This window comes from Corvus brachyrhynchos, unplaced genomic scaffold (assembly GCF_000691975.1).
Source record: "Corvus brachyrhynchos isolate BGI_N302 unplaced genomic scaffold, ASM69197v1 scaffold523, whole genome shotgun sequence".
NCBI lineage: Eukaryota > Metazoa > Chordata > Aves > Passeriformes > Corvidae > Corvus > Corvus brachyrhynchos.
Genome location: NW_008237265.1, coordinates 1680909 through 1692547, shown reverse-complemented (window position 1 = coordinate 1692547; position 11639 = coordinate 1680909). Strand labels below are relative to the sequence as shown.

The following is an 11639-nucleotide window of genomic DNA, read 5'->3' as shown; positions in this document are numbered from 1 at the left end:
TCCCTACAAGAAGAGGAAAATTATGTGTTTGCTTACTTTGTGGTACAGGTGTTTAAAGCACTAATTATCATTTCTGCAGATCTCTTTCAATGTTACCTAAGCAGTATTGCTAAATACATTTTGAAACCATAGTCATATGTGTGATTCACTATCAGGCCTGGCCAGTTTGGTAAGAAATTTATTCTCAATTATTTACAATCAATGTTTTACTTTGAGTGATACCATCAGGGGAATCCTGAAAACTCAGATAACAAGCAGTAAATGACTGACAAATTTCCACAATAGGCAAAATAAGCAGGACTTTCAAAAAGATTAGAAGAGGCTTCCATTAACTCACTGCAAGTATCTTCTATGTATTGCCAAGGCCTAGGTTAACTGAAACACAGCTCTTCAAAGAAAAAGCCCCACTTTCATTCAGAAAAGCACACTGTGTGCAAGGACCCTGAGAGGCTGAAATGCTCTATTTCTGACAGCTCGAACTGCCACACTTGAAAATACCTGCTGAATCCTTCCTAAATTCAAGACACTTCATTTGGGAATTAAAATAGTTAAATATGCTCAAGTTTGTCCCAAATGTGTCTGTGTTACAAATCCTCTGCTGTTAAAAAGGAAGGATAAACCTGGCATGTCAGGGCAGGAATCAAGCCCAAACTCTCTGAGTAGCTGCACTTGGCTCCTCATTGGGCTGTGTGTGGGAGGGAGTCCACCCCTGCCACAGCAGGGACAGTGCCACTGGGAAGATCCTGCTCATGTGAGCTCTGCCTCCACACAACTGCCCTGAGCAACCTGGCTCAGGAAACTTGAGCCCAGCCACCACAGCCACAACCAGAGAGTGCTGGCACTTCACCTAGTCAGAGCCTACAACTCCCTCTTGTAGCTCCAGAATAGAAAAAAAAAAAACCAAACACTCTGAGCTGCAATCACTTTTGGTGATTCTCAGTCATTTAAATGTCAGAAGAGACTTCAGAGATAGGATGTGGAGAAATACTCCCAGTGCAGGTAGCTGGGTGTGCAAGCTCCCAGTGCCAGCTGCACGTTGTGCCCTGGATGGCAGGAAACAACTGGAGCCCCCAGCAACAAGCTGGGAACAGGCACACATCCTTTTCCTAACGAAGAGCTCAGGACCCTGCATCACAGTCTGGGAGAGGACTGGTCACCCCGAGACTCTGCAGGAGCCAGTGAACTGCAGTAAGACCCCAGATCCGAAATTCCCCATGGGAATGGGTGCACAGATGGTAAGGGTATGAAAGCCCAGGGGTTCCTTCAGGGCCCCTCCTGGAGGAAGCAGCCTGAGCTGTTCCTGCTGCTGCACCGTTCAATTATTAAACCTTTTTTTCCTGAAACTGGATGCCTGACACTCTGCTGTGGGAAACCTAGGTAAGAAATTTCTTTAACAAGGAAACAAATCCAATCAGGAGAAAGGTGCTATTGCATGCTCCTCTTAGCCCATCCTTGGTGCTGACCGCCCACAAGTCAGAATAGCAACTAAACTGAGCCAAGTGTGCCAATATCCTTCTGGCCATGTCTGCCCAACTCCCAGAGTTTGAGACTCATGGCAAATAAAGGGGCCAGTTCTGCGCAGAGAAGAAGGAATTAAGACAACTGTAATTTTATACCACCTTTCTGGACTGCACTCAAATTTCACAGTTTAAGGTTGCCTTCCAGCTGCTATTTAAATTCATTCTTCTTCAGAGAGCAAGTGTGGCATGGTACAACTCTCTTCCCTGCTCACTTTAAACGTTAACTTTTGCAAATAGGATGACAGCCCTGTGCTGTGAATACAAACCTAACAATCCATGGACATTTATATTCCTTTTATGGAAAAAAACCCCAACCTACTGTTGGTATAGTTGATCTATATTGCCCTTGAATTTCCTGGTGCTAAGAAAGTAGAAAAGAGCACTCCTTGTGCTTGAGAGGCTGGACTGTGCTTATCAGTAAATAGAACACTCACAGTTGCTGATCATTTTAATTTAATACTGAGAGCTTCATCTGGCAGAATCCACAAGAACATGCAACTATGTACAATTAACATACATGTAGTGGTAGGACAAGGGGGAATGGTTTGCCTTAAAAATGGACTGTTTGGGTGTTAGCTGCTTGATCTTTTTCTGACAGGTCACCAGGACTGGAACAAAAAGAAATGACTGAAGCAGCTTGTTTTGCTTGTTGCTTACTGTACCAACACACACTGCTCTGCTACACAAACTGCGATGAGACCCAACGATGAGGAACTTGTCCTGTCAGGGGTGAAAGGATCCTTCATGATATAGGCTTCTTCCAAAAGCCTGTAAAAGAATAATTTCAGGCTTTTAAGTGTATACTTCACAGTAGGGGATGGTTGAGAGGGGGAAATTGCGGAGGCTGAAGTTATCAGCCCTTTGTACTTGATTTGCTCATCCTGCTGTTGTACATAAGGCAATGCAGCAGCTCTGCAGCTCCTTTTCTCTTCAAAACCTTCAACTCTGCAGCTGCCTTCAGTCCTATACTGCACTTTCTATCTCTCTTCCAAAAGCAGAGCAACTGGTGGGCCTCTCAATGTCATCTTACTAAGTTTTTCTCAATGCTCTACCTTAAAGTAATTATCTTGCATTTTTTATGACAAGCACTCCTCAGCATGGCCAACTTCAGTACCTTGTCAAGTCACCATTTCAGTTGCACAGCTTTTAATCAGAAGTTCTCTTCCAAGCTGCATTCATGTGTGTATAAAATAAAAAGGTTTTACTGCTCTTGGTTATGTCACTGCTGTAAAGCTGAGGTCCCCACCTCCTAAAAGCAGGAGCTACTGGCAGAGAGCCTTGCAGTCACCACCAGTGTGCTTACTTTATGTCACAGACTGTACTGCTCGCTCCAGGGTGTTGAGGGAGTGCATTTATTAATAATTTGGCAACCTGCCTGGGAAAAACTAAAGCTCTATTTTTTTCTGGGAGCTCTAGGCAAAATAATATGGAAGTCAGTTGAGTGTCTGTCTGCACAGGGCACCTAGCAAGGGCACCTGACTTACTCCTGGGCTTAAGTCAAACTTGGATTCTGGTAATAATATGGATAAAAGGTATTCTGTCAACTCGTACTGCCTTCTCCTTGCCTCCATACACACACAAGCGTGTGCAGGAGTGTGTGTCTCCTTTTTCTGTCCACTCAAACAGAAAATTGTATGGCCAGAGCCTTCCACTGTTAGGGAAGATCAGGCATCTTACCATGGCAGATCACCCTGTCAACAAGTCCCTGGGGTAGAAAGACAGGATTGTGTTTGCAAAGTTCCCCTTGCAGGATTCCCAGCCCTCGTCAGTGCAGAGCCATTGGACAAGGCCTCCTGTCCAGCACATTTCCTGCAGCATGGCATTTGGGACATGTGAGCAAGCCAAGAAAGATGGGGTGTGAAGCTATTTCTTAAAAGCATCTATAGAAGTGTGATGCTTCAGCATTACTCTTTTGCTTTTGGCACCTGAGCAATCCAAACAAAGCTGGGATGTTAACACTGAGCTTGGATAACCTAAATTAAGATTCACATTCAGACTCTTCAGGAATGGACCTGATCAAAGGTGAGCCATTGCTTTGTTGAGTGGAAAAGGGAAAACTAGTAGCACTGTGGGGTTTGGAAAGATACAAAGACAGCTGCCCAAAGACAACAGCCCCAGCAGGTGGTGATCAACAGCTGTTTCCATGCTTTAAGAAACTGAGCAGTCTTATTGGGGGAAATGCTGAGTACATGCCTGACTTCCAGCTCCATAGAGTTCCTGACCATGTTTGCCTGATGGATTTGTTGACCATGATGGCCTCCACCAAGCTACACATGCATTTAAAGCAAAGTGCTTTATTTTATGGGGAGTTTAATCTCTGCAGACAAAGCTGTAACTGCATAATTTCTGGTCAAAATATCCCTACTTAGCAGAGAGAGAAAAGGCTTCGGTCCCTGAACATATAAATACATAGTGAACATCCCCACAACCTGATGTCACACAGTCTGACAAGGGATTGTCCAAACCACACAAAAAAGCACTGCTGTTCAAAACTCCACATCACGCCACATAGCTCTTAAGAAGTGTTTCTGCCATATATATTTCATTCATGCTGTGTGTATCTATCGCTCAGCTGGGGGAGGCTACAGTGAGGGGAGGGCTATTCCCAGAAATACCAGGCCTGCAGTCAGTAGTATTCTAGCAAGAAAATATTGGTACAGTAGAGTTGTCAGTGGGGCTAGGAACTAGGCTAAATACAAATTTTTGCATGATACTGAAGCAGGGCACAAAAACTGATTGTTGTCTTTCCTACCAACACTGACAATTTTTAACGTTCCTTCCCCTGGGAAAAAGATCACTTTAAGTACCAAGCCTCATGCTCAGGGTCAATACAGCACATTATTGGGCTCATGCAGTGCACAGTACAAGGATTCTGATGCTCATGGCAGAAATGAAGTCTGTGATCTCAGAGGGCACTTACACAATCGAGTGTGAGTTTGGTGGCATCTGCCCATAGTATGTGTACAGGGCTGATAACTCACACAGCTCACATTTGAACTCTCCTGGTGTCTGAACTTCTTTGGGAGCATTCATTTTTAAGCTACCTGCAAGAAATACACACAAAAAAATCTTTTCGCTTAAAATGCAATGCTGGGAACATATTTGCAAGAAGATTAAAGTGACCTGAGACATCTGGCTTTGTAAATTAAAACCCAACAGAAAACTGACAATTGCAAACCTTGATTAGTAAATGTTTTCTCCCAAATCAAGTTGGTTTCCCATGTCCCAGTTAAATTTTCAAATTCCTTAGACAAGTCTATAAATTGCAGACTGGGAGCCTAACTACAAAGTTCACCTATTAATTTGGAACATCCATGAAAGAACTCAGATGACAAAGCACATGGCTGCAATCTTGAAAACCCTCTGCTCAACTGAGGTCTATACTCCCTAAGTGCTTCCCAGGACACTGTTCCCAATCTGCTGCTGTGCAGAATTCCAATCCAGTTCTGCAAAGCTCATCTCCTCCCTCAAACTGGAGCCATGAAAGGGTTAGGGACCCCACTCAGGAGGCAGGTACCAGGAAGGTTAAGTGTTGCAATGAAAAGACTGTGTCTTTTTCTTTGCTTCTGGTTCACCTTGGAATAGAGTTTTGGAAGCTTACCCCTGGCTCCCTGTTCTCATCTACTTTTCTATGGAAATGATGCCAATGGAATCACCTCGATGAAGTGTTGGCCCATTCCAGCCACATGGGAAAAAGGAGCAGACATCTTTAAAACAGTTTAGATCCTATAACTTTTACGAAAATAGGCAGAAGGGGAAGGCTCTGCCTTATCCTCCTGGAGAATACCCATATATTTTTATAAATAGGAGAATCTGCACTTAAGAAAGTTATTGTCCATCCTTCTGACAGACTTCAGGCCTCACTACAAAGGTGTGGCCATCAGTCCCGAGATATAACACATAGGAAGTCATGCTCCGTCAGCTTTGGTGCTAACAGATTACTTGTTTAAAATCCTGGCCATTGATTTACATTTTGGGAGCTTACCGTTCACTAATACCACTAATATTAGTTGAGGGTCTTTCCAAAAAGATGAGCTTTTTCCAAAAAATATGGTGTGTCAAGTAGGCTTTTAGGATTGATTTTAGTCTGTATCAACAATCCTATCAAGCACAGCTAACCATGTGCATGCCCAAAAATTGCACCAATCCATGAAAGAAACATGGTTGCTTGTCTGCAAACTGCAATCTTCTCTCACCTGCACCATTTTCTTGTACAGATGATAACTGACATTGCAGTTATCAAGAAAACTACAGCTTTTAGCCAAAAACCCTCACGCTTTTCATGGTACAGTGTTCTGCTGCAACCAGTCAGCTTTTGGAAGAGAAGCAGAGCTGGCATCAGGCTATGAAGAAGGTGAGCACCAGGAATGTGGGTTTGGGTGGTATCTGAGCAGGTAGGTTGTGTGTGCTCCCAGCTGAACACATACACAGCCTGCCAAAGGACAGCAGGGCATTCCCACTCTTCCAGCTCTGGAGCCAGACCCTTTCCCTGCAGAGCTGATTCAGTTCACTAAGGCCACATCCCTATTTATGCTTCAGCTCAGGGGTTTTCTTTGGGAACAAATTGCCTGACTGTCCCTCCTTACCACACAGGTTTGCACCACAGAGAAGCCTTACAGCACACAAACCAGAGGGTTTCAGAAAAAATAAACCAAAAGATGTGCTCCAGAAGCACACCTAACACACTCCAACCTGAATGCCCAGCTGGTGACTATGCAGCCTACAGGCTGGGACCAGAGGTGATCTAAAACATCCCAAACCACAGAGAATGGGCAGCTGGTATCCAGCATCCAACACCTTAGTCCATGGTTTCAGTCTTACTACATCACACTAGTTACTAATGCAGTAACAAAAAAATACTTTTAAATTTTCTTCTTCCAATATTTTTTTTCTTATTGCTTTAGGGAACTAAATTGGCTTGCAGGGGAATCCAACAGCTGCTAACAGGAGCACAAGGTAAGAGGCAGAACTGCAGCACCAGCAGAAAGGCAGGGCTGAGATGAGGGACCTGCACATCCCTCTTTTGGTGACAGTAAGCTGCTATTTCTGCTCGCCCGACGGGGTGAAACTGAATCCTCAGAGACATCTGCTGACAAGGTGAACTAGGGGCAAGGTGAAGCAGAGCTGGGACTACTTGTCATCTAATGTTCCAGAAGAACATGGAAGGCCTCAGAGGCTACAGAGGCTTCATGACAGACACCCAGTTCAGAAAGTCCTTGCCTGTTAAACCCTGAAACTTAATTTTGGAAATAATCTCCCTTACCTTATCATTCCTTTACCACCAGCCTTTCCACTGCCACTCCTGGCATTTCAGTAGCGCAGAGTTCTTCAAATGTAACATAAATGGGGCTGGACACTGGTTTAAGAAATAAATTCACCTTGAGAACACCTTAGGAAACTATATTTTTTCACAAATTATATGACTCTTGGATATCATGTGTTTTCCCTACCTCACAGGGATGCTTGAGAGAATTTAATCAACTCAAATGTTTTCAGATTTGTCAGTTAGTTGTAAGGCATGTACATGCTGCACATTTCTCCCTGTACATTAAAATCTGGATTCTTCAAGCTATGCACCAACTCAGCTATGAAGCCTACTTTTTGAACCCTGCATTTTAGGATTGCTAGCTAGGTCCCCCTGGCATACCTAACTTTACCTTTTATGCAGGTACCCAGCAGCAATACCAACACACCCATTTGACAGAATGAGATTCAGATCAACGCTTGTATGCAATCTTTTGTAAACAGTTGTTCTTAAAAAGGGGAGACCATTAACCCCAAAGAAGTAGAGTATGGAAAGTCACTTGAAGCAAATAGAAAAGACTATAATGGTGACCTTTTCTTTAAAATAATGCAAAACACCAAGAACCACAACAACAAAAAAGAAGTATTTATGGCAGTGAAGGTCATAGACATTGGAATGAATATGTCCTGATCCCAAGTTAAAATAACAGCCCTGGGTTCAGAGATGAAGTATGTTAGATATAGAAACACCTGCTCTCTCACAGACCATTGGCATGTAGAACAGAATCTGTTCAATGCCTACCACTGGGAAGGAATGATATCTATGTACAAACACATTTTTGGCTATGCCAGTTGAAAAGCATATGATCCTGCCTGCAAGCTACAGACGAATTTATGATGCTTTCCATTTTACTCCCAGCTTACAAGTCACTGGTAGCAGCTGTACCACATTTTATTTCACTGGGAACATCATTTGTCCTGAAAGCTTGCCTACACATCAGCACTTCGGAAAGTTAAGGTTACTAGCTAAAGGTGTGAGGTCAGTGAACACACAGATTTCAGAGTGAGTGCTCCCATTCAGAAGTAAAGTTTGCTATACAACAAAGTAAAGCCATTTCCTTCTGATGAAAGATATTTAATGGCAAGTTTATGCGTGTGCTTCACACCTTTAGTCTAAACCAAGCAGACAAGATGCACCTTCCCACAGAGTGGCTTCCAAAAGGTTCATTTGCTTTGAATAACCATGTCTTTATAGCATAAACCCAGTTGAGACAGACATTAGTTTATCACAATGTCAGCTCATCAGTTTGGCCCTACACACCATGTTAGCAGGATGCCCGATGTCACAGTGTGGCAAGGTGTCTGTGTGCCCCCCAGACACATGAAGCAGAGGGAGAACTCACTTCCCTCTAGCAAACCAACAGCAGGATAAAGGATCTCTTGAGAAAGTCTAGGGCACTAGTCCCTTCTTAATGATGACAGGCAAATTTGTGACCACAAGCAACCCAAATCATCACCAGGTGCTACCGCTGGTTTTTTTTTCTCCTTGGAAAGTTCTGAAGCAGCACCATGTCCCAGTAACATGTCACAAGTCTGGCTGGCTAACACATGCTGAACAGGTCTTTGACAACAGCTTGCCTAGAACTGAATTCTGCACAAGCATATGGCACTCTGACTGGAAGCCACAAGGTACTTGAACACATCCTTACCTGATGCACCTGCCCAGCTCTTCTGGAAAGAACAGTTACCCACATGCTTGGGTAACCACTGAACAAGCACGCTCTGCAGAAACCTGCCAGGTCAAGCTTAGAGTGCTGCAGGACGTGTGTGAGGTCAGCTCACATGTCCTGGCAAAAGGTGAAGCACACAGATTTCAGTGCCATTGGAAGTAAATAACTGCATTAAAAGAAAGGCAGGGGTTGGGTAGTGCTGTAAGAGTGTTTCTCCATGCTGTCTGCAACTGATACCTGATACAGACCTGGGGAAAGGGCTCTCAGTCCAGTTCTCTGAAGACTCTTAAAGACTTCAGGGCAATTCTGCTCAGAGCACTCTGCTAAGAGGCCTGGAAGGCATGCCAGAAATCATAAATCACCCTTAAATTGTCGGGGTCAGTGGCAAAGTAGTAGCACAGATAAGTAATCTGATTTTCTTTGCTTCAAACCTCATTAGCACAAGTCTTTACAATACATAAGTTAAGCCCCTCTTAATAGTCCACAGTAGACTCCTGTATTTCTGAGTCACTGATAAACTAGAGAAACCATACAAGAAACAAAGTGCCTATAAACAGATGCAGACTTTGATTTGAAAGGCTGTCAGATAAAACCAACATTGACACACCCTCAGTCCTCTCCTACAAAACCCTTGGTTTTTTTACCTGCCAGGATTTTCCTGCAGTATCCACCAGTGATAACAATAACCTATTAAAATATTCACAGCTTGATTTTCTACAGGAAGGAGTGCTCTCTAGTAGAAGGGCAGGAGTTCATACCCTGGCATGTACCAGTGTTTGATGTGACAGATATTTAAACACACTTCAGCAGCAGCGGTGCACTTGCTTTCTTCAGAAAAGCAATCTGCTGCCTAACTGATCAGGTAGTAGATAAAACAGCAGAACCTTCTTACTTGCTAGTTAATCCCCATGTGAACAACTCTGTTCCTCCTGTTCCTTTGTGCTACAGCCCTGAAGGCATGTTTAGGTCACCTGTGGCTGCCTCCCTGCTCTTCCTTTGAGGTGACTTACCTTGGGTTCAGCATGAATTAGCCCAGGACTGTAATTTCACCAAGTGTGGCCATTCAGAACTTTCATCCTTACTCACTCTCCCAAAGATCACTTGATTGAATTAAACCTTGACTTGTTGCTGCACCTTTCGCCCCCCCCCCCCGGGCTGGGGGGGTTGTGCTGGTATGGCTACGCTTTCTCTGCTTGGAAGGAACAGAGATCCCTGCAGGCTTCCCTCTAGCCATGGGTCACAGAGCAGGCCCCAAGCCCCGCTCCTGAACAACAGCTTCCACGGATTCTCCATGGCAGCAGCAGCAGGATAAACTAACACAGACAAATCAAACCCCTTCCTTAGGTAAAAAGGCTTTCTGAACACAAGATGAATCTCAAAAAGGCATCTATACCTAAGATCCATGATTTAACAAAGCTGAGAAACCAACACTCAACAAAAACCCAGCCCAAGAGCCCCTTACTCAGAGATGGCATGCAGCCTGCTCTAAATTAGGCAGCATTTAGTAAGAACCTCAAATTAGGTGAGAATTTAAAGCTTCACACAGGAAGGTTGCACAAGGCAACATCTTCCTGTAATACTAGAGATCCAAACACTGAAGTGTTGCTAAAGTGATCATCAGTTCTGGATCACAGTTATTCTTTGCCAAAATGGAAAAACCAGACCTGAGGTCAGATTTCATTAAATCTCCCTCTTACTGCACAGCCACAATAAAAAAATCAACCTACAGCCATAGTAACCCTCTGTCCTGAACTTGTTTTGTCTCCCTTCCAAACTGCAGCTCCCTATTAGAAATGCTACATTAATAGCTATAGCGGGGAAGAGCAAGTTGCTCTATTAATATATAAGTGGTGACCATTACGTTTTAAGTTGTCCTTAAAAAGACTTAAGTGCAGGGCCACACATGTACCACAGAAAGTACCAGCTTGGTTAAGCACAATCTAAACTTAGTGCAATACTTTCCAACAGAGTCTAAAAATAGGAACACCAAGATTTTGTGGAAATACAGGAGAGGCTAACACAGTATTTTGGGAAATAAGACACTGCCACTTGACGTAATCCTGAAAGGAAGAAATACAGCTCCAATGATTTATCTCCCTACAGAAAGCAAAGCTGGGGTTGTAAGGAAAGACGCAGCCCGATTACATGGGGTTGCATGTGACAATGTCCCTGCTGTGAAGGCAGTGCCCACTTCCTCCTGTGACCAGGAAGATGTTCAGTGTTAACATGCCTGGGGAAGGGAATTCTTTCCAATAAAGCATGACTGCAGCTCTCGGTTTGTTAGGACTGAGCTCGAGCTGGGGACTGCAGAATGAAATAAAGCAAAACTATCCAGAAGGAAAAGCAAAACGAAACTACCAGAGGGGTGAGGGGTATGGGGTGAAGAGTGCCAGCTTCAAGAAAGCGTGGGAATAAAGGCAGGCTTGTCCCTACTATACCTACAACTTCTGCATGCACACAGCCCACCACACCTTCCACAGCCATGCTAATTTCCTCTGGGACATAATCCTCGAGGTTTGTTATCCCATCTGGTGTGAACAGTAAGCACAGAAAAGCACTGGAGAGATCTACTGGCAGCATATCTGATAGACCAAAGCCCGCAGTCACCCAACCCTTAGAAAGTTTTCCAGGGCACTTGTTGGGAGTTCTGTCACAAAAATTTGCAAATGGCTTCCTTGCTTCACACCTCCACACAAAGGTCACTTCATTGGTTACACTTCACAGTGGAAATTAAGTCTTGTAGTCAAGGGTTAGCAGCTTCCAAACTTCCTGACATACACCTATGTCAAATTCCTTTCTTCTAGCCATGTAGCAAGATGGAACGAGATGAATTCAGGCAGGCCCAAAACTTCCTGAATTTTTAGCAATGTTTTCAGGTTACTCTGTTCACCCCTGTCAGAAAGACTTGGCTACCCAACCAGTACTTGGAATACTTTGCCTTAAAAATATGCAGGTACTGAGGCTGCACTTCTTTCAACACCTGATGCATCAAACAGGTATCAAGGCACGTGTACAAGAACCACTTCCACAATTCTCTGTAGGACACAGAAATATTCATTCTTAGACAGCTGAAGACCTATTTTATCACTGAGTGCCAGGCCATTCCTTTTGTGCATGCTCTGTACTCTGCACAGTCTGTTCTCCA

The 11639-nt window shown here is 43.9% G+C and overlaps 1 protein-coding gene and 1 long non-coding RNA gene across 2 annotated transcripts in view; both read right to left on the bottom strand.

Annotated features, from left to right (window-relative positions):
• LOC108445770 overlaps positions 1-11639 on the bottom strand; it is an 18181-nt gene that overhangs the window by 4497 nt on the left and 2045 nt on the right. The window lies entirely within an intron of this gene.
• Positions 7-11639, bottom strand: part of CDPF1 (cysteine rich DPF motif domain containing 1) — a 13624-nt gene continuing 1991 nt past the window's right edge. The window contains 3 exon segments of the mRNA XM_017730552.1: positions 7-2242; positions 2245-2288; positions 4441-4564. Of these exon segments, the coding sequence (XP_017586041.1) occupies positions 2019-2242; positions 2245-2288; positions 4441-4553 (381 nt within the window). The 5' untranslated portion in view covers positions 4554-4564 and the 3' untranslated portion in view covers positions 7-2018.